The following is a 27,103-nucleotide window of genomic DNA, read 5'->3' on the forward strand; positions in this document are numbered from 1 at the left end:
GGAAATTGTGTACTTAATTTCCTGGTTTTTGAGAAAAACATCAGAGTTGCGACATATTAAACACAGCACCTCTGTCGCAATATATATTTAATAATTTTGCTGAAATGCAACCATGACACTTCCACCCACATAATATTATTTAGTTGAGACAACAGTCCATCAGCCCATCAGCTCCACCTGTCCAGAACATGGAGAACATGGTGCTCAACACTTCAACACACAGCCTGGGACTCTGGAGTCTCAGTGAAAAGAAATTACTACAGTATTGTGTTTCTATATCTTAGATCAGTGAGATGATACTGTGGACACCAGGAATGTGAATCTCTAAGAGGCTTTTCCAAGATTCAATCAGCTGATTCCATAAATCAGAGCAGAAACATCTACATCCACTCCTCAAATCCATGCACCACTGATTGAGAAGACAAGGCTTGAACTTCTTCATATCGAAAAACAATTTATATACTTCATCCATATATAGTCAGAGCACTTTTTTTCATGTACTTTTCGCCTGAAGGAGGTAATGCGCATTTCTGGTGGAACACTGTCACAGAGTGTCACCATTGAGGATTGAAAAAATTGTGTGAAACACAAGTTTACTTTCGATTTTTAGCTCAGCTGCACTGCATTTCGTGCTGCTCGTAGGAAACGAGACATTTTGAAGCGACCCATTTTTTGGAAATTAACAAAGCTGCGAGGTTTCCCTCCGTCCTCCGTCACCCAGAACACACGGTAAGTTCGCCTGGCTTTCGGTGTCCGGCAGGACGGACGCGGTGTGAAATAAAACACGACTCGCGCACAGCCGCGAACATGAGCGCTCGTGCGGGACCCGCGAGCTTCGACTCGCGTTATAAAATGGCGGCTTAAATAGCAGCGAGTCTCCGGTCGGTCTGAGTCAGCTTCTCAGCAGTGCAAAGCCTGGCAAAAGGGCATATTTGCACTGTTGTCACGGCTTGTAAACGTCGTGTGCTTGTTAAAAAAAACCCAGCAAAGTAATTTATTTAATTTCAAAGTATGCATCTAAGAAAGATATCCTGCGAATAAACTTTTTTTTTAACCTATTCCTTCTGGATAAAACAAAAACGTTATTTCTACACGTAAATTTCAACCACCTCGTGGCTTAATATTCAACTACTCAGTTATGTGGTTTCTTTTTCATAAGGAGCCTTGACTGATTGTTTGTTTTTCTGAAATAAGCCCCTAATATTGGAAGTCAGAATATACATAAATTTCGGCAACTTGTTAAAAAGAAGCCGATTAAAATACCAGCAATGAAGTAACAGTATTTACAGGTTTGTGTGAGGTATTTATAATTACTTGTTTTAATGGAAGACATGATGGACTCCATGGAGCAGTTCTCAGCGGCCTGAGTGTTCTTAGGAAGTCGAATAGACTGGCCATAGGCATAGCAATGTATTAAAAGAGGTTTTGTTTTAATATGCTTGTTTTAATTCTCTGGGGTGTTGGGCTCTGACGTGTAATATTTATATTTACATGTCTTCATTTAGCAGATGCTTTTCTCCAAAGTGATGTACACCTCATAGACAATACGACGGGTTCATTACATTAGCAGAAATAGAGACATGCAGTAGCTGCAGACGTGATTCTTAAGTGCAGTTTGTTTCTTTCCACCAAATGAACCGATGTACCAATGTTCATCACGCAAGTCTGCGATGAAGTTGGATCCACGGTTGGATATTCATCCAACTGTGAACATGAACACGTTTGTTTCTCCACACAACCACGCTGCTACACTGCTTAAAGGTGGCACCAAAAATGGCACCGTACAGTACAGTGCCACGAGTATTGCAGTATATTGCACTGTTTCTTGGGTGTTGCAGACTGTCAAACTCTTGTTTTTGCTGAAAATCCAACAACCAACATGTCACCTGGCTGCCATCCTTCACCCCCAACATCACAGGCATAACAGGAGCTCCAGGGAACTAAACCCCCGATTTCCAAGCAATCTGAGTTTTTCATTTCAATATTTGTGTAAATATAAAGTAAGTACTCTTGCTAATAATTTCTGGTCTCTCCAATACCTATTCATTCATTTTATTTATTTATCGTATGATGAAAAAGCAGATCTTTGACTAGTAAGACCAGTTTGATCGATTTCAAGAGTGCTTAGCCATCAGGGACGTTGCCCGAGGGTCACCGCGAGGAGGAAGCTCTTCTTGGTCCCCTTCCAATACCTGACTAGTTGCTACGCTTCTGCCCTCCATGAAGATACCCTACCATGTTGCCTATTCTCAGCGCTGAAAAATGTCAAGCATTTGAGTGGGTGTACATGAGTCAGCGAGCCATGCCCCTCATAACAGTCTTCTGAATTCCTGTTATATTTGAACTAGGTTTGTTTAATATTTTCTCTCTTGCCCTACAAACACTAACTTCCTTGTTTTTACAGTAATTAATTAATTTTTTATATGCTTCTACCTAACCTTTATTGCGGTACAAGTTTGACTCAATGCTGCTCTCCCTCCGCTTCCGTAAATATATAAGCGTTAAAATGTGGAGTTCTCACATCATAGGTGCCTGACTTTGGCTCAACCTCAGCAGTATCAAGTGTCTAGATCTTTGGAAGCTTCTTTTGGGTATATCAACCACTAACTCATAACACATCATAGTTTCTCCATCTTCAGCTCTGGTTTCTTTCACGATTATCAAGGTTGAGGTTATTAAAAATACAGTATCTGACTACAATTAAATTACTGCCAGGGTGCCAGATGATTTCCAAACTTACAAATATCTTAAGTGCAACACGCATTGAGATTACTTGTGTTTTTTTAAAGGAGTATTCCATTACCTGTAGTGATTTATGCAATTATTTGCCTGGAGTTTGAACAATAAAAAAGGAAAACTAATATGTGTAATGAGCGATTCAGTTTTTTCTTTTTGTTTTGTGATACCACCAAAACAATAGAAATGATTAGTGGCCTTAAACTTTGAAATTATGCAATAAATTTTAAAATATCTGACTTAAATCAATCTGCATAATAATCTCATAATTAAGTATTATGAGACCTATTTTTGATTTTTTTTTTTTGGTACAGCAGATAGATTAAAAAAAAATAAAATCACCGTCTTGAAACCTAGCCTGAGAAAGTTTTTCTCAATCTGGTGGTAGATGTGGATCTGAAGTATTGAAGATGAATGACATTATTTTTGGTGTTATAATGGCTGATTGACTTATTGATGAGTCCTGAATATTATTATTGTCATGTGAAAGAGGTAGGGGGTAGTTTGGCTAGGGGGTCAGCGACAGTTAAAGATTGTCAGGGTTTCATGGCTGACAGCTACACAGGCTTCCTGACTTCTCTTCCAGTCAGTGTTCACTGTTCTGCATGGTGGTTCCTCAAGTCAACTGAGACTAGTCTCTCATACCACATTTATTTTTATTACTGCAAAAAATAACACATCCCTCATTAAGTAAAGGAGTATATAGATGTAAAAACACATACAAACATTGTATGCCACTGCTTGCCACTGCCCCTTTTGTAAATGTCCTAACCTCAAAAATGACAGAGAAATTGAATTTTGAATGCAGAAATCAATGTTCAGAAACAACTTCTTCTGTCACACTTTCTTTTATTAACCCCCATTAGACTTCAGATATTATATAGCAGATTGGATGGTTACATTTTCTTTTAAACATTTAATTATTATTTTAAATATTTAGGTTTTTAATGTTTAGATTTCACATGTAGAATTTAAATTTGTATTTTATTATTGCCACACCATAGTAAACTTCAAATGGCTTTCTAATTTTTTGTTTTAAGAGAATGTGCATGCTTAACATTGAAAACCACCATGTACTCCCAATACTGAATGTTAATTTCTCTTATGACTCTCACTGTGTGTTTTGAGATAAATAATATGTAGTATTAACAATGTGTGAAGCTGTAAATCAGAGGTTGTAGATGCTTTGCAAAATTAATGTAATGTATGAAATGTTTCATAGCATTTCTGTTTTTGACTTTGTAATACTTAGCTTTCCACAGTATCCTTGCATATAAATTTAGCGAGGCCTCAATTATTATAAAAGCTTGCTCACTGTGTACTGTGAAACTGACCGGCAATGATGCATTTACAGATAATGACTACTTACTTCGATGGAATTTCATTTCTGGAACGGTTTGTCATTGTATAAGAACTAGTTTAACATGCTAAATTAAGAATTCCGAGGGCAGAGCACAAATGTGAAGACGTAGGACATAAAGTAGGCACAATAGGTGTAATAAGATGGTACTAATATGGGACAAAAAGCCAACAATGAGATGACAAGGCTTTGCAGAGTAATAAATAACAGTGACATTATCAAAGACAGGTCTGCTAGCAACAAAACCAATGAACACCAAACCAAAACAAACCACAAAAGTGAAGTCGTTGTAAAACAGGATTCTTTTCTTGCACAGTCTGCACAAGTAATATAACAACCATGAACCCTCATTAAGTATTTCCATCCTTTACACTGTATTTACTGCTTACCGTGGTAGGGGTTTGGCAACCAGCAGAGGCATGTGTGCAGTCAAGAATTTATAAACCAAGAACAGTTTAGAGACACCTAAGAAATGTTATATCACACAAAGGCAGATAGTCCAGAGTATTATAATCCGTATGTTAAACTGGAATGTTTTATTGTAGTGGGGGGGGTGGCGCAGTAGGTTGGACTGGGTCCTGCTCTCTGGCAGGTCTGGGGTTCGAGTCCTGCTTGAGGTGGGTTGCGACGGCCTGGCGTCCTGTCCTGAGTGCGTCCCCGCCCCCTGCCCCTGTGTTGCCAGGTTAGGCTCTGGATCACCCCGACCCCATATGGGACAAGCGGTTTCGGATGATGTGCGTGTGTTTTACCGTAGTTGCCGAACTGAAAAAGGTACGTTATTTTTAATTAATTTAACTGATGCTTCACTCTACAGTGACTTATAACAAACTAATTACCGTTATTAATGAAGGTTGTTTTTACTGCAGCTATTGTTGTAAATGCCTTGCTCAAGAGTGTCATAATCAGAGCGGAGACTTGAACTCGTGTATCTTGAGTACAGAGCAGCGGCTCCCGCCACTCTACTACCTGCTGCCTTAAAGTCTTCTTCTAGCTGCAGGAAAGTTCATTGCTGGGGTAAATCGTGAGGTCTGGCTCAAGACTTTTTCTTTCAAGTAGGTCATAAACAGGGTTGTAAAAATGAATCTAGGTGCTGTTAGAGAAGGGAGTATAGAATTGAAGCTGAGGTTCAAACCATTAAACGTCCTGGGAATTTGTCTCGTGGGAGATGTAGCAGGTGATAAGATGATCCAATGCAAGTATGATTCCCCCTGTAGGATAAACGGCAAGGTTCTCTGGGAAGCTACCGCAGAAGAACCAGCCAAGGTTCGGACAGGAGAGATTGAAGAGAGGCGGTGATTCAACCAGGAAATTGAGTGGATTTGTCTGGGGTTTATCGAATAGAAAATCATGCCAGAGGGCTCTGCAAAACATGCAGTAATGAGCACATGAGGAAAGACAGTGGAGAGAAAACCAGGGTTTGGGTTGTTTTCTTACCCGGGAGCTCGGGTTTGCAAAATCCTTGAGCTAATAATACCTTCTACTGGAGCGTTACATGGTGTGGTGATTGAGGATACGGATGTCCATACCTGTCTTTATTCTGACGGGGGGATGCTACAAACTGGCACCTGTCGGGAGTCGAAGATTGGCACTTTCAGAGTACACCGGAGCTTTGGCATCACGAGCTCGACAGTAGAAGCAACGCCTGGGCAGCTGTAACGAACGTAAACAGCGAGGTCCCCAGGGACGGCAAATGGGAGGGAAGAAATAAACTCTTGATTAACTGCAAATGACATCATCGTCGTTTCCTGTTTATCACAAATAAGCCATCGGGTGAAGCATTTGCATGTGCCGTTCTTATGGTCAGTCTCATACACGCAACGTTTCCTGCACGCATGACAATTTTCGCAGTCACGGTACGACACGGCTGAGCTGACGGGCATGCCCGGATGACGTGAGAATCAAAAACGCCAAAGCAAAGGGCTTCCATTCGGCGTATAAACTTTGCCCTCCCGTTTATTTATTTGGGTGATGTTTTTTTCTCCAAAGCAACTTAATAGTGATTTACCTGGTTTATTATGGGCACTACAGCAGTAGGTGGGATTCAAACCTGCAGCTCTCAGACCCAAATATAGCAGCTGTGACCACAACGCTCCGTGCTTCTCTCGGGTTCTGATCTGAGAAACACACCCCTATTTAAATGCCGCTCAGGCAAGGAGAACAAGCCCAGAAAGGAGGTCTGAGTTTTTTTGCTTTCGGCCAAAAACGCGGACCGCAGCCAGCCCTCCTGTAAGACCTTGGGTAGTCGAGGGAGGGAAGGCCTTCGCACCCTGCCCCGCAGCTGGGAGGGGAAGAGCAGGGAACAGGAGACGGCCTTCCCGTAACTCGCACGCGGCCTTGACCAATCAGAGCGCGCCGGAACCTGGCGCTCGCACACTTTGGCGGCGGGCCAGCAGGATCCTGCGGCCGAGAGTTAAGCGAAGCGAGGAGCAGGCGTAGACCAAGAGCGCGCCAAGCGAGGTTCTTAACGCCGCGCGATCCGCGGCGGCCGGCACTCTCGCGACTCGGGAGAGGCACCCTCGAAAGGAACGGCGCCTTTGAACGTTCACTTAGGTACGTGCGTCTCGTCGATTGCTGTCCGCACTTTCCGTTAGAACGCGTTCTCGCTTTGCTTTGGATCGTTTTTCTTAGGGAGTGGTTGGTAGTTTAGTTATCAGGAAGTAACATCCAAAAAAAAAAAAAAACACTTGCGTTGGGAAGGGTTAGGCTGTAGACACATGTTGAAGACAATCAAGACCTAATGTTGTTTTTTTTTTTTCCCAGAAGAGGAAAATGCATGATTTTGTACAGCACCCCATTGAAAGCCCTTCTAAAAAGTGGTTAAGGGGCACTTTGCTGGTACTCGGTGCTCCAGACAGGGTGCTTGACAGTAAGAGCGAACGTTCGCAAAGTCTCTCTTTGTCCGAGGAAGGACGATGAGGTGTAGAAGAAACAAGGCCCCCAGTTTGTCGCGAAATATCACTTTTAATATAGTTATCCAGCAGCCCAAGGCGATGTAACTATCGCTGAACTCCGTTTCGCCCGCAACTCAACAGCCGAATGTGCAGAGTTATCTTTTGAGGTTAGTCACGTTTAAAAAAATCTTGTGAAAAAGCGGTATTTGCTTCCCAAGGAAAAAAAAAAAAAAAGCCCTTGCAAAACACACTTGTCTTTGCCCAGCTATGGGTTTGCACGACTCTTTCTGTCTGCAAGGAAGCGAACGTGTTGGCCATCGCAGCCCCTCTTTTATTTATTATAATGAGGCCCACAGGGAGGGGGCGCAGCGGTGCAGTGGGTTGGACCGGGTCCTCCTTTCTGGTGGGTCCGGGGTTCGAGTCTTGCTTGGAGTGCCTTGTGATGGACTGGCGTCCCGCCCTGGGTGTGTCCCCTCCCTCTCCAGCTTAATGCCCTGTGTTGCTGGGTTAGGCTCTGGCTCCCTGCAAGGACAAGTGGTTCAGAGAATGTGTGTGTGTGTGTGAGGAGTGAGTCCCACGGGGTCGGGTTCGACTGCATTGCTGTTGCAGGAGAAGATGTATTTGGGACGGTGTGGCCGCAAGGGGGGTCTGAAATGTCGAAGGGGTCGTACAGATGCGAGGGTGCAGTCAGAAAGTGACTGAAGGGGCTGGGAGGAGGTCACAGGAGGCATTCTTCTCCTCCTTAGCCTCCACGTGTGAGGAGGAGGAGGAGGAGGTCTGTCTGAGGCTGGTGCTAAAAGCGTGTTTGTAAACAACCCGTTTCCTGCGTACCTCTCAGAATAGGTGCGCTTTCAGGCAGCTGAAGTTCATTTGTATTCTTTATCCGGCTCGCTGTTTCAAATCCAGAAAACGCAAGAGGAGGCTGACTCTCGGTGTACTCATTTCTCGACCTCCATCGCATGCAGAGCGTGACGGATGTTTTCATCGCGGGGTTATGAATGGCGCCATCTGCGCCTCTACTTTTCCTGCTCAGCGCAAACACCTGCGCAGCCGGTCTCCTGCTTCATAAACTTTTGAGAAACGAGCTTTTTCTTTTTTTTTTTTTTTTTTTTTTTGCCAGCGTAAACTCGTTTACGTTCTTTTCGCAAGAAGACGGCTGGCACAGCGATTCGGGTTGCGTGCAAAGCGTCACCCGTTTGTACCATAAGGGGTGATTGTGGATACTGGGTAGAGAAATAAACACAGGTGGTACTGGTAGTGTAGTGGTTAGAGCTGCTGCCTTTGGACGGGAAGGTTGTAGGTTTGAGCCCCACCTCTGCCTGTAATATGCTTGAGGAAGGCACTTACTCTAAAATGCTCCAGTAAAATTATATAAATTACCCAGCAGGGGAAATGATTGTAAGCTGCTTTGGAGAAAAGCATCAGCTGAATGAATGAAAGTATGTGTAAATGTATCTATCATTGCTGTGAAGCACCACCTTGCTGTCATCATCCTCCACTGCCATGTAATGCTTCTAGATCTGAGCTGATGTGTTTTTCTTCTCCGTGCTTCAAGGTAAATCCAACGTATAACTTATACAGCTTTACGTGAGCCGTCGGCGAGCAACAGCACTTTGTAGGGTTTTCTTATTTACGACTTGTCGTAAATACTCCTGAATACGTCTCATCTGGCGAGCTGGGATACCTTCTGCACGTCTCCGCCTCCCGTCCCGCGCGCTGCTCTGTTCCCGTTTGTACAACCCTGCCGCCCGCCGCCTTGCAGAGCTGTCCAGGTTGAGGACGTTTATATATTTACCGGACATATTTCTCCAAAAGCAAGACTTGCCATCCGCAGCTTAGAACACGCAAAACATAATTATGTTGGAAAATTTGAGAACATGCTGGTATTATTAAGTGAATACAGGCTCCATAAGGTGGTTCAGAAGTCCTCCAGTCTGTGTATCATATTATTCCCAGATGTGTTATTAACAGTGAAAAGTGATTATTAATAGCAGCGAAACACTTATTGTTTTTAATTGAATGCGAGTTTTTTAAATATAAATGAAAGATGACTTTACTGTAAATTAACTAGGCTGCTGACAGACACCTGACCTGCGGGCAAATCAAACCAACAAACTACTACTACTAGTTACCTTCTTTGTGTAGATACTATTAGGAACCCTGGAAAGGCAGACTTTTATGCTAAATAATGCTCTTGATACGTTATGCAAAAAAATCCAGACTAGCTGATGTTCTATGGGTTCTGTCTGTTTTTTTTTTTTTTTTCTGAATCATTAATTTTATGCGTAATGATTCATTTGTTAGTTGGGTTAATCTTTACTCTGTTCCCATATTTCCAAAAACAGAGAAAGGATTTTGACAACATTACGAAATAGATGTCGCGGAGACGTCCCTGCTGGCCAGGCTCTCGGATTTCAGACGCGGGCCGGCGGTGGGCGTTCGGAGCAGGGCTTTGACAGCTGTGGACCCAGCACGGTGTATGTTGCTTACGCCGTGCCAGATCCCTGCAGGCTATTTATATACCTCAGGGTCACCAGAAGATTCCCTTACTGCGGTCACAATGAATGTCAGCGCTGTGCAGCGTTTAACGAAGGGCAGATGTGCATTATATTTATTCATTTAGGTGACGCTTTTCTCCAAAGTGACTTATAGTGTTGATGTTACAATCATTTACACAGCTGGGTAATTTTTCCTGGAGCAATTTAGGAGAAGTACCTTGCTCAACGGTACTACAGGCAGAGGTGAGGCTCGAACCTGCAACCTTTGGGTTCAAAAGCAGTAGTTCTACCCACTGCCCCTGTGCATACTCTCTATGATTTACTAAATCTACAACCATATTGAGGGGTGTGGTGGCGCAGTGGGTTGGACCACAGTCCTGCTCTCTGGTGGGTCTGGGGTTCGAGTCCCGCTTGGGGTGCCTTGCGATGGAGTGGCGTCCCGTCCTGGGTGTGTCCCCTCCCCCTCCGGCCTTCTTCCCTGCGTTACCAGGTAGGCTCCCGTTCCCTGTGTGTGCATGTACACACAACCATATTGCATGTGGTTATGGAAGCAGTAATGAAGACATCAGGAAAGTTTTTCTTAATGAGCTTGATTATTTTAAAATGATTTGGCAAAGCCGGGAGTTTTTTGCGTTCACATCGATTGCGGTTTCGTGCCTTCAGCCCTTCGGTAATTCATCAGATCGGCCAAGTCACGGTTTGTCGGCGTTGGTCACGACGCGCAGAAAGAGTCGTCTCGCAAAAGCTCGCCGGGGACCAGAGCGAGTTTGATCCGTCAGCGATCCAAAGGGGCTCTTATTGAAAATTAGGAGCAGATGCACTGATGCAACCCGAAGCAATACCGTGACACGAGAAGCACTTCGTACAAAGTGTGGGAGTTCCGGAGGCTCCGCAGGCCACGCTCGGGAGTTCCAGTCACAGAGAATAAACTGTGCATGGAAATATGAAACAGACCGCTAAAAAAAATAAAGTGGAGCGGTGATGTGGAGCATTTTGGCAGTTCGGTTTAGGCAACAGTTAAACATAACTGAATATTATCAGAGTAGAACATAATAACATGAACCATAATTTCAAAAAATGTAATAATAAAAGAACATGATAACATCATCCATGTACAGATGGTCCTCTACTTACGATGGTTCGACTTGCGATCTTCCGAAATTACCGCGGTGCGGTAGCGGTACGCATTCGGTGGAATCCGCGCTTCGAATTTTGAATTTCCATCTGTTCCGGCACTTTCGATATGCGGGACGGCGCTCTCTCCTGTTCCGAAGCGTCCGCTCGACCCGTTTAAGGTAGACTAGGCTGCGATGGTCAGCAGGTGCAATGCTCTATTCTTTTTCCATTTACGATTTTTCCACTTACGACGGGTTTATCGGAACGTTACCCCGTCGTTAGTCGAGAAACAACTGTAAATGATGCCAAGTTGTATAGTAGTTAAGGCAACAAACTTTTGACCCAAAGATCCTCCGGGTGATCCCTTGTGTCCTGCCTTCAATGAAATTATGAACAGAACAAGCTGATCGTACAGTAATATGTGGTACAATAATGTAAGTGTGTGTGGGGGGGGGGGGGTGTAGTGGGTTGGACCGGGTCCTGCTCTCTGGTGGGTCTGGAGTTCGAGTCCCGCTTGGGGTGCCTTGCAGTGGCCTGGCATCCTGTCCTGGGTGTGTCCCCTCCCCCTCCAGCCTTATCCTGTGTTGCTGGGTTAGGCTCCTGTGACCCCCATATGGGACAAGTGGTTTCAGATGGTGTGTGTGTGTTGGTTTAGGAAAATACATCTTTTCTGATGAAGTTCCTGTCTGGATGTTCACCTTGACCCTGGCTGAAAGGAACCCCTGCAGCACGTTAGATTCAGACAGGAGATACTTAGCCCAGATGCAAGGATTCCATCTAGACAAGTGGAGAAACAAGCCAGATTCCGCTGGCTCGAACCCACAACTCCCCCAGAGCTTATTTAGGACGCTAATTAACAGGAAATCCCACGATGACTGCATACCGAAGCCACGCGAAGTTTCAAGGTGTGGCCTAGGCACTGAACGTGGTCTGCATGACTTCGCAGCGTGTCCCAGATGCAGCTTTTCAGTATTAAATATCAGTCTTAGTCCCTTTATCGGTCACCTGCCTTTAAAATTAGCGCTGCTAAAAGTAGTGCTGCTGTCTCACAGCGCCTGGGTGGCGTGGGTTCGATCCCACTCGGTCTGTGTGGAGTTTCCATTTCTCCTTGTGTCTGCGTGGGTTTCCTCCGGGCGCTCTGGTTTCCTCCCACACTCCAAAAAATTGCTGTTCAGGTTCCCCCACAGTGTGTGAGTGACAGAGTGTGTTCCACTGATGTGTGGATGAGTGACCCATTGTAAGTAGTGTATCTAGCAGTGTAAGTCACTGCGGTGAATAAGGTGCGTGGGCTCATAACACTACAGAGTTCATTGGAAGTCGCTTTGGAGAAAAGTGTCTGCTAAATATGTAAATGTGAAATGTTCTCAATAGGCTTGAGAATTGATTTATGGCTTTAAGTGGTGCTCCTGTGTTTTGGTTACTCTCAATATTTTCAGCCGCACAATGATCGTGTTGCTTTCCTCCTGGTCCTTCGGCAGTGCGGTTACCCTGTACGATCTCAAGCGGTCCACCCACGGCTGATGATTAAATGCCCCCAGTAAAGAAGTTGCCTCCAGGCTTAGCGCAGGCAGGCAGAAGCACAGTTTTTCCACCACGTTTCTTGTTTTCGCCAGACGAAGGAACCTCTCTGGTGGTTTTGACAGCTGCTGGTATGTTTTATACGGAAGAAGATTGAACGCTGCGATTGTTAGACCGCAGCTTAGTGGCTCAATGACGTTAATACAGTATTCTTATCGCAGCCCCATAACCTATGGCATGTGTACGTCTCTTCGAGCATCTTCTCCCTGCGCTAGTGCAATGAATCTAAGGTTTTCACTGGAGCAAGTTCCATCACACCATTCTGTCAGATGCGCTGAAGTGTTGTAATAGAGGAAAATAGTTCTCGCTTCCGATTTGCAGTCCAGCACAGCATTCAACAGATTGCGCATATGAGGACGCCGGCGGGCAGCTTGAATCGGTTATTTTGAGAGCACGGTTACGTACTGATGGTGATACTCTTGTTGAGTGCTCATCTCTCATGGTTCTTTGCATTTGTTTCAGCTGTGCAGAAAGCGCTCGGCGGGAAGCATGGCTCTCAGGATCTTCAACTCCACCACTCCCTTCAAGGAGTCTAAGGAAGGCTCTGTTACGGGGTACCTCTATTCGGGGGAAGAGGTGTGCAGCAAGAGGAAGGAGCAGAAAGAGGACCTACTTTACAGGGGGATCTCCGCCTCTGTGAAACTGCTGTTGACTCAGGGTACTGCCAAGCAAGTGGGTGCCAAGGATCCGGAAACGGAGAAACTCCTCTGCTTCTCCATCATTGCCCAGGAAGAGTGTAAGATGCGAAGTGAATCGCCGTTGCCGGCGGAGGGTCGTAGACAGATTTTTAACCAGTGTTGGAGAGAAGGGAGAGAAGGGTCGTACGTTTGCATGGCTAGCGATTGCAATGGATCCGTTGGGTTCTGCGGCGCTGTTAGCTGCTGGAGGGCTGAAGTGAGCAGACAGAACATCTGAATGGCCTGTGCGCCGCATGGATTGTGTAGATCGGCCATACAAGCTATACAGTGTGTCTGTCTTACAGCTGAAGGACCGCAGGAGTTCAGCCCCACCAGTACAGAACACACCTACTTCCGATCTCATCTGATCAATAAAGAGAGGTGAGGGTTGTCTGCTTTTTTTCTTTTTTTTTTACCGATCTCCAGCCGTATCCAGAGAAAGCTCTTCCGATCGTCTACGCCTCTCCAGATCATTTGTACGCGAGAATTTAACGTCTCCGTCGAGCACGATGCTGCCAACAGACGAGGTCTCGTGTCATCCTGCAGGCTCTTCAGGGAACGCGGTGTGGCGCGCAACAACGTCGCCCGCTTCGTGAACCCGCCGGAGAGCCAAGCAGACCACGGTAATCTTCCTTTCCTCCGCCCTTCGAGAAAGCGCCGGAAAAGGCAGCGCCGGAAAAGGCAGCGAGAGGAAGAGGAGCGGAAGAGCGTGGCGCCGTCCGTTTTGTCGGAACAGGAGAGCAGCAGCTCCTCTAGTTATAGGCTATCCCAGGTACGACGAACGAATGACTCCTTTTATCCAGCATCTAAGAATTGCTTTCTTTTTTCAACCACATCCTTTTGCTTTAATACAACTGAACAATATAACTTATGTTTCAGTGAAGCTCTAGGGAGGTGCAAACACTTTCCATAGCAAATCACGCACACACACATTGTCTGAAGCTGCTTGTCCCAAGCGGGGTCGCGGTGATCCAGAGTCTAACCCGGCAACACAGGGCGTTAGGCCGGAGGGGGAGGGGACGCACCCAGGACGGGACGCCAGTCCGTCGCAAGGCACCCCAAGCGGGACTCGAACCCCAGACCTACCGGAGAGCGGGACCCGGCCAAACCCCCTGCACCACCGTGCCCCCCTCCATAACGAATGACATTTCTAATTTTCACCGTGGAGCGACATTCACTTTAGAAGGAAGACAGTCGCATACAAAGACCTGTTCGGTATGTCTATGCCCGTCCACGAATTAATTTATTTCGGTTCAACTCGGTTTATTTTTCTCAAATATTTTTCTCGCCTCAAAGGACTGAACGTAAATGACTGTTACGCTCACGTGAAACTATACGTGAAGACGGCATTGTTTCAGCCGCGTGCTGACACAGCGGTGGAACGCAGGGGCTTCGCAGTGGAGGGTTTGTCCGCAGAACGGGAAGCGAAAGCACTAACTGCTCGAAGCAGCGGGCCACCATCCCCGCGCTTTCCCTGCCCGCTTGCTTGTCCATCTGCGGTTTCGCTGAAGGACGCCTCTCTTCCGCTCCCTGACGCACGGACGTGTCGCGCAGTTCGACGATGTGAAAACTCTTCATTTTAAGATTAAAAATAGTGCAAAACCGTGCCCAGTTTCAGTACTGAGAATTCACTCTTCCAGTCAACGTGTTTGTGTACTTGCTGCGTTCAGCACCGGTCCAGAGCGTTACAGGGAATCGGTAGCAGTTTCAGTTTTACCATTCAGACAAATTGATTTCCCGTGTAACAATAACATGTTTAATATATTACTTCATATACCTACTTTATTTCCTTCACACGTCTTGGTGTATTTTATGTCTTATTTCGTTCCATCGTGCGATTTGCGTTTTTATTAACGGTATAAGACGGGAAAATCATTTGCATTATCATATAAAAGATGTTCGGACGCAAAGTAGTTGCCAAAGGAAATGCTTTTGTTTTCCCGGCGTGATTTGCAGTCGTGTCTCGCTATTAAAGAAGGTGACACCACACACACGCTTTCTGAACCGCTTGTCCCATACGGGGTCGCGGGGAACCGGAGCCTAACTCGGCAACTCGGGAGGGGAAGGGGACACACCCAGGACGGGACGCCAGTCCATCACAAGGCACCCCAAGCGGCACTCGAACCTCAGACCCACCGGAGAGCAGGACCCGGTCCAACCCACCGCGCCCCCTCTTAGGTGACACTAGTGAATAATAATCCCTTTTTTCAGACATTTAATTCCCAGCCTCAGTTTCCTGCTGCTACATGTATCTGTTCACTGAAAATAGGCTGTTTTTCACCATGTTTACTAGCATAGTAATGTGATTTTTTCTGTCTTGTCCCAACAGGAGGATGCAAAAGTGCACCTTAACAGCGGTCACGGCTATAGGGGCGTCCAGAGCCTCGGAGTGCAGGAAACGGAGAGGCCTGGCTCTGTGGGAGAGGAGCTCACCTGCCACTTCCCTCCAAACTTGTTACCGTACAAAGCATATCCGCGTCTCTCGCGCTGTAACCAAGAGAGCGGGTCGCACTCTTTGCTTAGCAGCGTGGGAGAGTACGAAATAGCCCTGAAGGCACTGCGGTACAACGTGAGCCAGGAGGACCCCTGCTTTGCGTATCCCTTCTTTAGAAACTTGGAGCGAGAGGCCGCACGTGAAGACTGCGAGGGCTGCCGGTCGGACACCAATGAGGGCCTTCTGTTTCACCCCACGGAGGTGAGCGAAAAAGGATAAATGCAGATGGTTCGACTTTGCGATGGCGAGCTGGCGGCAGACATTCAGTAGAAACTGTACTTCGAATTTTGATTTTTTTTTTTTTTTCCCCGGGCAACCGATATGTGGTGCGATACTCTCTCGTGATGCTGGGCAGCGGCACCGATCCGCATCTCCCAGTCTGCCACGCGGTCTCTATACAGATACCTCCCTGTATCTACGTTGTGTTTTGTGCATCCATCATGTCTGGTAACGCCCATCTCTCTCTCCTGCTACTGGTGGGACGAAGAAGAGGAGGGAAATTACTGTTGAGGAGAAACTCAAGATAATTGCCCAGCATGAAGGCGACAAGCCCGTAATGTCCATCGCACGTATGCTAGGCTATGATGCTCCGTAGGTTAAGTGTATTAAATGCATTTTCGACTTACGATGGGTTTCGCGGAACGCAGCCCCATCGTTAATCGGGGGCGACCTTTAATCTACAAAACACGTCCCATTCTGCCTTATTTTTCGTTAGATTTCTTTCAGTGACAAATTAAATTCACACCGGCACCTTGCAGGTTCTGCCTCTCCGTGGCGTGCAGTAGGGAAGCACAGAGCACGAGAGATACGACCCTTGCTTCTGAATGCAGAACGTCAGCAGCTGGGTTCGGCAGATGTGCGGCTCCACGACTCCTTCATCTGTTTGTTCTGTTTGCCAGCAACTCAGGCACAGGAATTACGAGTACAGGGAGGGAAGGGAGTTCTCCTTGATCGCACACATTCAGAGCGGATCCTACGGGGACGTTTACAGCATGCGGGACAACAGCACCGGGTTCAGATGTGCTGCCAAGAAGGTATAGCTTGCTCCCAACCTAAACTACATTATTTTAGGCATTTCTTTTCCAAAGTTTTTATTTTTAATGACGGACGGCTGCTCGGTGTATTGATCAGCTTATCAAGTTCCTTCCCATTTTACAGATCCCTTTGAGCAAGTTCAACAGCGAGGAGCTGGGCTCGTGGAGTGCCCTGGACTCTCCTCGCATGGTGGAGCTGTTCGGGGCCGTGCGCGAGGGTCCTAACGTCTTCCTCTTTATGGACCTCAAGGCAGGTGAGCAGCCCAAATTGGTGTCACAAGCCGGGGCGGTAAATATCTGCTGCCGTCTAGAGTCACAAAAATCCTTCTTCGTGGGCAAGAGAGAGTGACTTCCTAACCAAGTCCTAAATATTTAAAGTCTAAGACGTAGCATCAAGACCCTGAGGATCCTTCACGTCAGTCTGTAGGTGTCTTTAGGGGGCAAACTTGAGTTATTGGGTGCTCCTCAGATTACACCCCTCATAACCAAGTTCTAAATATTTAAAGTCTAAGACGTAGAGTAAAGCCCCTGAGAATCCTTGACATGTCGGTCTGTAGGCGTCTTTAGGGGGCAAAGCTTGAGTTATTGGATGCTCCTCAAATTACACCCCTATTCTAGGTTCATTGGGACAGTTGTTGAGGGAAAGAGGACGGTTGCCAGAGGACCTCGCGCTCCACTACCACTGCCAGATCCTGGGGGCACTGGAGCACCTGCACAAGAGACGCATCCTGCACTTGGACGTTAAAGGTAATGTCAAGGGCAGAGGGAGCGGGACACCTCTACACACAGCCTGCGGACACATGCTTTCCAGCACCGTGTTCAGTGTAAAGCGCTCGGGTTCGTACGAAAGGACACCCACACACAAAAGTTGTCTTTCAGTGCTACTACCAGGGAAATTCAGACACATTCAGATGCCGCAAAGTGCTCAGACACACAAGATGCAAAAAAAACGATCTCTTCGAGGGTTTCATTTCCGTATTTAAATACCAGAGAAGCGGTGTTTGTTGCTGGTTCTCGGTGTTGCCGCTGTTGTGTTTGCGAGCTCGTGAGAGCGACTCAGATGCGTTTTCTCTTTGCACTTTCTGTGGTGTAAAACCAAAGAGCAGAAATGCAGAAGTGGGGGAATTTCCCATCACGTGACCAATGAGTCACACTTTTCTAGCGAAGAAAAAACGTGAACGCGCTTAATGTTTGCTCCACCTGCTGTGAGAAGTTCGGTACTGCACCTAGATGTTCAGCTAATTTCACATTATATACAGGGGGTCCCTGACTTACGATGGTGACTTTTCAGCTAATTTCAGATTTATGTAACGTTTTAAAGAACATAACACGGGAATAATAGGGTTAAGATGTGTCATTAAGCTTTTATCGATTGTGATGCGGTGGGTGGACTTTTAACAAACCTCGGTTACGAACCGACTTCCATTCCCAATTCCATTTCTAAGTTGGGGTACCAAAAGGCTGATGTACACCGACTATATGTTATAGGATATATGATGTCTGACCAATGGTGGGATTTCTATTTTGTAATAGAAATGGTAAACGAACGTACAGGTGGTTCCCGATTTACGATGGGGTTACGTTCCGCGAAACCCATCGCAAGTCGAAAATATCATAAGTCGAAAATGCATTTAATACACCTAATACACACCTCTGCGTGACAGACTGGGAGATGCGGATCGCTGCCGCTGCCCAGCATCGCGAGAGAGTATCGCACCACCTATCGTTTGCCCGGGGAAAAAATCAAAATTCATTCTACTGAATGTCTATCGCCAGCTCACTATCGTAAAGTCGAGAAAATCGTAAGTCGAACCATCGTAAGTTCGGGAGCATCTGTGTACAGTTTCTTCCGACTGCCAAGAACTACATCGGGAACTATGAGGTATTTTGAGGTATCAGCAATTTAAAGGAACATCCATATACGCACGCACAGATGAAATGCTCAAAATCCGTTCCAATACTCCGTCCCCAGGACGGGACGCCAGTCCATCACAAGGCACCCCAAGCGGGACTCAAACCCCCAGACCCACCGGAGAGCAAAACCTGGTCCAACTCATTGCGCCATCGCACCCCCCTCTGGTTTAAACAGCAGAAAATAAATTTAAGAATTTAATTTATTTATGAACATGTATAGTTGTCGGGGCAGCAATTAGCGTCTAGTATTTAAATATCTGTACTTGTAACCCGAACACTGATTTTAAGCTCCACTGCCTGCTGCTGTTGTAGTACTTTTGTTCAGTTGACCTATTGCGAATTACTCCAGTAAAACGCTCAACTGGAGAAATGGATCAAATACATTTAGTTGCTTTGCACGCTATGCAAATTATAGCTACGTGCTTATTTTCTACGGGATGTACGTCGCTTTGGAGAAAAGCGTGTGTGAATATAGATGCCCTGCGATGGGCTGGCATCCCATTGAGGGTGTATCATGCCCTCTGCCTCTGAGATGGAAAAGTGCTTATTGATAGTGCGTGAGCTTGTGGCTGATGCATCGCACCTTCTGCTGTAGTTTGCTCATTGCTCAGCTGTATAAATGGGTAAATAACGGAAAGCGGTTTAACACTGTAAGTCACTTTGGAGAAAAGAGTCAGTTAAATAAATACTGAGCACAGCTAGAAAACCTTGTTTAAGAATCCAGCACCAGGTTCCTTCCTGGAACGCATATTCTGCTGATCAAGAGGGCAGAATTTTTACCACTTGTCTACTCACCATCCCTCTAGGGTTAATTTGAGAATTTCATTATGACGTGTTCAGCAGTAGAGATTCCACAAATACATTAAACTCTGAGAGTAAAGGCGTAGGGGGTGTGGCGGCGAAATGGGTTGGACTGGGTCCAGCTATTCGATGGGTCTGGGGTTCGAGTCCCACTTGGGGTGCCTTGTGATGGACTGGTGTCCCGTCCTGGGTGTGTCCCCTCCCCCTCCTGAGTTGCTGGGTTAGGCTCCGGTTCCCTATGACCCTGTACGGGACAAGCAGTTCAGAAAAGGTGTGTGTGTGTGAGTAAAGATTTAGAATTTCTTACATTTTTGCTTAAAGATCTTTTCTTTAACCGCCTTGTTCATCTGCAGCTGACAATGTTCTGCTATCAGAAGATGGGAAAGACACCTTCCTCTGTGACTTTGGACACTCGGAGAGGCTTGGCCCGAATGGTCGTAGCACCAGTGCTTACAGAGGTAAGATAATACGGCCGGGAATCCAAAAGAAAAAGTGTGAAGTACTTGAAAAACAGAGGAACGACTGAAGGACAAGGCACCAAAGTAACGTTAAAAAAAAAGGGAGGACGTGCCTGGGGACAGCTGGTAGAGTACTGGTTAGAGTTGCTGCCTTTGGATCCAAAAGTTGCAGGTTTGATCTCTGGCTGTAGTACCCTTGAGCAGGGTGCTTACTCTAAATTGCTCCAGTAAAATTACTGTCCTCCAGCTGGGTAAATAAGTGTAAGCTTAAAACTGTAAGTTGCTTTGGATAAAAGCATCAGCTGAATGAATGAATATGAATGTAGGTGCAGGATGGGTACGACCCTGGTTCTGTGAAATCGTCACCGAAGGAAAGAGAAGATGGTTTTCAGAGGACTTCCCATCGCAGGCTTCCTGCCGTTAGGCCCATGGGACTCTGGGCTTGTGTTGATTGTCCCCATCCAGCTGTTTTGTCTATACTGGAAAAGTGTCCCTTCCTGCGGGGTGTACAGTTCTAACCTCCAGGGTGCTGCCTCGATGCAGGAGGAAGCTTCCGTGGCACAGAGACGCACATGGCGCCCGAGGTGGTGAAAGGGGAGCCCCGCTGCGGCAAGGCAGATGTGTGGAGCAGCTGCTGCATGCTCTTGCATATGCTGAACGGCTGCCATCCCTGGACCCGCTACTACTCCCACCCGCTGTGTCTTAAGGTAAGGGTCTTCAGGGATACACGTGCTGTCCGCTCGCGTCTGTCGCATTTCCGCTCGGAATGCCACTATCGGAAAAACGCCACAAGTTTAGCACAGATTCGGCCCTATGTTGCCGTCTTAAATGATGGCAACAAAAATTCCAACTGGAGGAATTACTAGCAGATGACTTTTTTCTTCCTCCAGTCATCGGCAGGTTTGAAGTTGGACCCGAACACTCACGATCTCATCTGATTTAAACTGATGTATGTACTAAATATTTTAGGAACTATTGTAGAGAAATTGTCATAAACATGATTCAGTTAAATTCAAAATCCCACAAAACGTATGTTTTCCTCTGAAATATGTTGCATAATGGTGATCACATTGCATTGCATTGTACTGTAAGATATTGCAGTCGTTATGGCAAACTCTAATTTGCAAACTGGAAATGCAGTTAAATTTAGTCTAGCAACCAACTGTGAACTAGTAACTACAACGACAATTCAATTAATTAATCCTAGTTCTTGTAAAGATGTGCCTGTTTCATGTCGACCTTACGGGATGTTTTTTTGGTTTGGCAGCAGTTAGACTGTAATGCAGCTGATGAAGGTTAAATAAAGTAAAGTTAAATATTTTCAGTGCTAATCTGAATAACAGGCAGGTTGAAAGGCGACAGCAGACAAAATTTCTGGTTAACCATCTCAAAAAAATGGTTGAGATAAATGGTGAGCTGGCAACAGACATTCAGTAGAAACCGTACTTCGAATTTTGAATTTTGATTTTTTTTTTTCCTGGGCAAACCATATGCGGTACGTTAGTCTATCGATATTCTGGGCAGCGCCGGCAAGCCCATAATGTCCATCGCACATGTACTAAGCTATGATATTCGGTAGGTTAGGTGTATTAAACCCATTTTCGACTTACGATATTTTCGACTTGCGATGGGTTTTGCGGAACGTAACCCCATCGTAAATCGGGAACCACCTGTACGTTCGTTTACCATTTCTATTACAAAATAGAAATCCCACCATTGGTCAGACATCATATATCCTATAACATATAGTCAGTGTACATCAGCCTTTTGGTACCCCAACTTAGAAATGGAATTGGGAATGGAAGTCGGTCCGTAACCGAGGTTTGTTAAAAGTCCACCCACCGCATCACAATCGATAAAAGCTTAATAACACAGCTTAATCCTATTATTCCTGTGTTATGTTCTTTAAAACGTTACATAAATCTGAAATTAGTTGAAAAGTCACCGTAAGATTTTTCTTTATAAATTCAATTTTTATCAATAGCTCATGCAGGGTTCAGTGTTTCTGTGTAACACAGATATTGGGCATGAGACAGGATACAGTGTGGACTGAATATCTGTTGTTTTATGTTTCATTAACATGAAGCAGCCTTAAGGTAATGTTTGTTTTAAAATGACAAAAAGTAAAAAAAAAAAAAAAAAAAAAGTCATCATCGCTACCTCTTATTCAAAGTGCTGTGTTGTCTGAAACTGTGCAGCATCCTCCGCAGGTGTAACTGGAGAATGAAACGGTGAGGGAAAAGGAGGATGAGTTGTGGTGTAAGGGAGGATTGCAAAGGGAGAACGAATTAAAAAGCGTTTGACCTTAAATACTGACTGCATGTCTCATCATAAACTAATAAAACCGGTCACAGGGAAGAGGCTGGTACGTCACATAAACGTGTTTGAAAGCATCTGCTGAATTTAATTTTGATGCCAATCTAGTATCAGACTTGGCGGAAAGCGGAACTGCGAGAGAAATTTCAGAATACGAACTGGCGGGAAATGCAATGAAGCATAAACAGATAAACATGTAAATGGTGACATCTTCAAAAATGTGAGTTGGATGTTTGTTTTGCAAGGTACAGGTGTACTATTACAGTATATATTTCTAGAAATGTTTAACGGTCAAAACTGCACAAAAATAATTAATTCATAGTTATTTTTCCCTCTCAAACAGTATGAAAATTCACTGTTATGAGCACATTCTTTTGAGCTTTTACAATGGAACAGCTGGTAGTGTAGTGGTTGGAGCTCCTACCCTTGGATCCAAAGGTCCCACGTTCAGTCCCGATCTCTGGCTGTAGTACCCTTGAGCAAGGTACTTACCCTAAAATGCTCCAGTAGAATTACCCAGCTGTCTAAATGAATAACTAATTGTAAGATGCTTTGGAGAAAAGCATCAGCTAAATGAATAAATGTAGGTACTACAAATCTCTGCGGTTCATTTATTACGAACTGCCAACGACATCATAAAATATGTATTCCGTCGTGCACAGTACCACTAACTGTGATAGAGTGCTTTCTTTTTTCAGATCTCTGAGTTTGATATGATTTCTTTTTTGTCACAGATTGCAACTGAACCCCCACCTCTAAGGGAGATCCCACCCAGCTGTAACCCATACACTGTTAGCGTGTTGAAAGCTGGGCTGCAAAAAGAGCCAATTCAAAGAGCCTCAGCCCCAGACCTCAGAGAGAAAGCAACAAGAGCCCTTAAAGAAGGTGAGAAAAGCATTTAAATATTTACAAAATAAACATAAATAAACAGGATAGGTTTAGGTTAGAATTTGAATTTTTTTCCGCCAAGCTAAGTGACTAAACAGTCCTCATGTGAGTGAATTTGCACGTGTACCTGCAGTGGGTGGCCTCATGAGTCCCGTTAAAGGAGCCTACCAGGAACCGACAGGCGTGAAGTACTGGGATGAGGCACCCGTGAGCTCCAGGTCCATCCCTTCCTTCCTGGCCACGTGCAGTTCCACATCCTCTGTCGACACGAGCTTTGGGCAGGTGCTGGAGTGGGTGAGTCCCTGGAGGAATACTGCTCAGGAGGATGACATCGGTGAAGAAGATGAAACAGACTGGGGGTCCTCGGGGTCCATCTCCCCAGGACAGCGTCTCCTAGCTGCCCCCTGCTCCCGAGGCCAGAGAGTGGAACAGAGTGAAAATACCTCCACGGTGTCTGAGCAGGAGCTGAGGAAGCTGAGCAGAGGTAAGCCTGCGCTGTTCCAGAGCTGCACTCAGAAACATTCTTAACTCCATACTCATGACGGGTGCAGTGCAGGACTGCCGATAATTCGTAAGATGACTGGGACGGTATAAGACCCAGATGCGACTTGCTTGCTCAAGACACTACTATGAATGTAGTTTTGATTTCCACCATTCATTCTCTGCATTCTAGGCCATTATAAGTGTGGTGGAACGTGAACTTCAGGTTGATTGGGAGCTTTGTGTTGTGCTCCATTGTGTGGTGTCGTCTTCTGCCCGGCTCTTATTCTCCATTTCGCCTCCTTCTCAGACTGGATCCTGGGTAGCCTGTCCCAGCCGCACCCCCCGGAGCTGCAGGAGCAGCTCTTGTCCTGCCTCAGTAGCGACTGCCACTCGTGCAAAGACCCGGCAGATAAGGTGTCTTATGTTCTTCCAACATCTCGACACATCGCTGAAATGTTACCGTATTGCTTAAAATTCTCCTCGGATGTTCTCAACATGCATTTCCTCCTAGGAATAACCATATGCATCCATGCATAACACTCTGAAACCAACAGAACTAAAAAATAAAATTTAATACATTTAATAAAATTTAATAAAAACATGTATTGTAATCTAATACATGTAGTAATAATTGTAGAACCCAAAGGGCATCTAACTGACAAGAAGAAGTAGAATTATACTATATTATACTACTAATTATACTTTTTCTTATACATAAATACATTTTATGAGTACATACTTACTTACGTTTTCCACCCGTCATGGGGCATAGGTCGCCAACAAGGGCTCTCCAGGCGTCTCTAGGCAAAAATCTAGGTAACACTGGTAACACTAGCCACGAAAAGAGTGAAAGGCGACAAGTAGAGTAGGGGGCACGGGGGGTACCAATGTTCCCCGCTATGGTGGGCTTTTGATTGGAAACATCATGGATACATACTAAGGGCTTCTCGGACCCCTGTGATTTGCTTCCTTTGCTTCTTAGGCTGGTTCTCGGTTGCATGTAGCTTGCAACGAAAAATCAGATGAAAAATAAGTGAGTCCAAGGAAGACTTTCTTGGTGATGCTGGGAGTTGTGCTTAGGCTGCTTTTTTTTTTTTTCTTTTAAATTTTTTTTTTTCTCCTCTGTTCTTCGTGGACGTAGGACTCTGGGTCGTGGTCAGTCAGCACGCGAGACGACCTCAGTTCTGGCGTCTTCTCGTCGTACAGCAGCGAAACCGAGGAGAGCTTCAACGTGGACTGGCTTGGCTCTTCCCATCGGCCTTCGCTCCGCTGCTTCGAGGGTGAGTGATGGCAGGTTCTCGGCTAGGTACCGCGTGTATGCAGCTCGAATTCAAAGGTGCTACAACAAAACAAATGTTAACCAATCGCACCTGACTAAAGAACAACGAAAGTGCAAGAAACAGAACCACATACATTATTGTCACTTCATTTAGCGTCTTAATGGATGGGTGAAGATTTCCCATAACACCGAAGGGTTCATCACCAGGCCTTGCCTTTTTCTCTGGTCCAGGGGTGGACGTGTGGATCGAAAACTTCAACGGCCAGTGTCTGCGAATAAGGGAGAGCCCCAAGGTGAACGTGGGACACATCGCCACAGGGATTAGCGAGCAGGTAAGACACAGTTGTGTAGGAGAGGGAAGTTCTGAAATTTGTCTTATGAAAATGTTAGTCTGAACATAACCTTTTTCTCTTTGACTATCTCATGCAGATCTCAGAGAAGGCTTTCAGCTTTGAGACCCTTGACAGACAGATGGTGTCGCATGACCAAGTGGTGACAGACTCAGGCTTATGGCTGCGCTGCGTTCGAGCGCCTGACAGCAGCTCCGGCTGGTGTTGGAGGGTCCGAGAAGGTGTGCTGGAGACACGAGAATGAGCCGACATCGGTCGACATCCTGACCCTGCGCTGCTGTCCCACTTGCCGTACATACAGATCACGTGTGTTATGAACATTGGTTCATATGGTGGAAAGAAACAAACTAACTGTACTTAAGAATCACATCTCTGCAACTATGTCTCTCCTCCTGCTAATGTAACGAACACATCGTATTTCCTATGAGATGTACATCGCTTTGGAGAAAAGCGTCTGCTAAGTAAATACATGTAAATGTAAATGTAATCCTCTATTATGGCCCTAATCATAAGCGGCCTGAAGCACGTTATACTTTAAGATACAGGTGACCCTATGTGACCTCAGATGTAGCCTCCTTAACTGTTTTTGCAAAGGATCTCAGCTGTTTGTTTTTAGGGAACGTGGTCTTTTGAGATGCACTTAACATTTGATAAGCTTACACTGCTGGATGTGGAACGCACACAGCCTTAATGCGGACAATCGCATCGTTTAAGAGTGAAAGTAGGACCATCATCTGTGCAATTTTCTTTGGGTTCAATCAAGTTTTATTACTGTATTTATCTACGTAACTACTCAACTGCATGATCAGTGTCTTGAGTGCCATCAACGGTGTGACTTGAAGAAATACGCTGACTGTGAACAGTCTTGACTTCACAGCGGAGCCACTCTGTTCCGTCGCTGCAAAGTTTTTCGACCGAGACCAGCTGGACCAACCATTGTGCGTCGATCACAGAACCGCAGTCTCCTTTACCAAATCATACAGAAAGTTTCACACGGTGAAGGTGATTCATATCAGAAGTAATAAAGTTTCTGGATTAAGGAATGACTGTGCATTGTTTGTTTTTACTAGTAATAGGTGGAGCGATAATTGTAATATAGCAGTAATTATAGTATCGGTCATCTGGTTGCTGAGTTTCTCAGCCACATGGGTAACCAGTTCACTTTATATTCAGAGGATGCTCTTACACTGAAAATTCTGTATACATTCTGTGGAATACTTATGGGAACCTGGAAAATCACACATAGCATTCTACTCATTTATAGTATAAGTTACATATAACTTCATGTACACATTTATAGATTGAGACCAACTATCTACTGCATATGTAGTGCAGCATCTAGCTGCTGCAGTACCCGTGATCAAGGTACTTACCCTGAATTGTTCCAGTAAAAATTACTCAGCTGCATAACTGAGTAATTGTACAGCAAGTGGCTTAGCGTACGAACGTAACATTGTAAGTTGAATTGGAAAAAAGTATCAGTTAAACGCATTAAAAGATTTAAAGGTGGATGGATTCGATCAGATACCTCAGTTCAATACTGCGTGTGGCAATTCTCTTTATTCTGTTCTTGTGGAAGCTATAGTGGCTCATGTTTCATGGCACAAATGTGTGAACATGGATACGCTAATGACAGTTATCTGAAAATTATTTGCTGCTTAAGTACCTGAAGCTAAAATAAAGTTCTGTTATTCATTTTAAAAAACAGCCTGAAAAATTGTAAAGCTTTATTTTTATTTTTTATAGATTTCAGTAACCTTTGCCACAGCAAAGTCTCTTGGAAAGGAAATATCATTCATCACCCTTCATTCGTACGATCTGGTTAACACATGTATGTTCCGTTAATAACTAATATGTATACGAGCATCCTAATTTACCATTTATTTAAGTCCTCAGCTGACATCAATGAGTGTTATTTGAACTGTTCAATAAATTCAGTCAACTGCTCAGTAACATATAATTCATGATTTTCAGGCAACCTGTTTGGAAAAAATCCTACAGCAAAATAAACTGGACTGAACAAACAAGGGCACACACAGGGTTACTGAAGAACTAGAGAGTCAGTGTTCTGATTTCAACAATAAATCTTACAGACTTTGTTATATAGATTTGTATTATATTTCAGTAAACTATAAATTGATTTTTTTTAGTCTTGGTTTAAAGAAAAAATGCAAATTGTTTAAAAATGTTGGTGAATCGATTTATTTCCATATGTATTACTCTTCTGGTG

At 45.0% G+C, this 27,103-nt stretch overlaps 1 protein-coding gene across 3 annotated transcripts; it reads left to right on the top strand.

Annotated features, from left to right (window-relative positions):
• Positions 1-183: 183 nt before the first annotated feature.
• map3k14a (mitogen-activated protein kinase kinase kinase 14a) lies at positions 184-25,246 on the top strand. Of its 3 annotated transcripts, none has more exons than XM_018742138.2 (16): positions 184-729; positions 12,642-12,915; positions 13,162-13,237; positions 13,403-13,628; positions 15,186-15,551; positions 16,250-16,384; positions 16,509-16,638; positions 17,003-17,131; positions 19,453-19,557; positions 20,101-20,264; positions 22,608-22,758; positions 22,895-23,245; positions 23,552-23,658; positions 24,386-24,524; positions 24,755-24,855; positions 24,953-25,246. In XM_018742138.2, exons 2-16 carry the CDS (start codon positions 12,669-12,671, stop codon positions 25,115-25,117), a joined length of 2,592 nt encoding a protein of 863 aa, XP_018597654.2. In that variant the 5' UTR covers positions 184-729; positions 12,642-12,668; the 3' UTR covers positions 25,118-25,246. The 3 variants fall into 3 exon arrangements, with proteins under 3 accessions (XP_018597654.2, XP_018597653.2, XP_018597655.2); XM_018742137.2 differs by lacking the exon at positions 184-729 and adding an exon at positions 6,506-6,646; XM_018742139.2 differs by lacking the exon at positions 184-729 and adding an exon at positions 11,922-12,250.
• Positions 25,247-27,103: the final 1,857 nt, after the last annotated feature.

This window comes from Scleropages formosus, chromosome 25 (genome assembly GCF_900964775.1).
Source record: "Scleropages formosus chromosome 25, fSclFor1.1, whole genome shotgun sequence".
In the NCBI taxonomy this organism is placed as follows: domain Eukaryota; kingdom Metazoa; phylum Chordata; class Actinopteri; order Osteoglossiformes; family Osteoglossidae; genus Scleropages; species Scleropages formosus.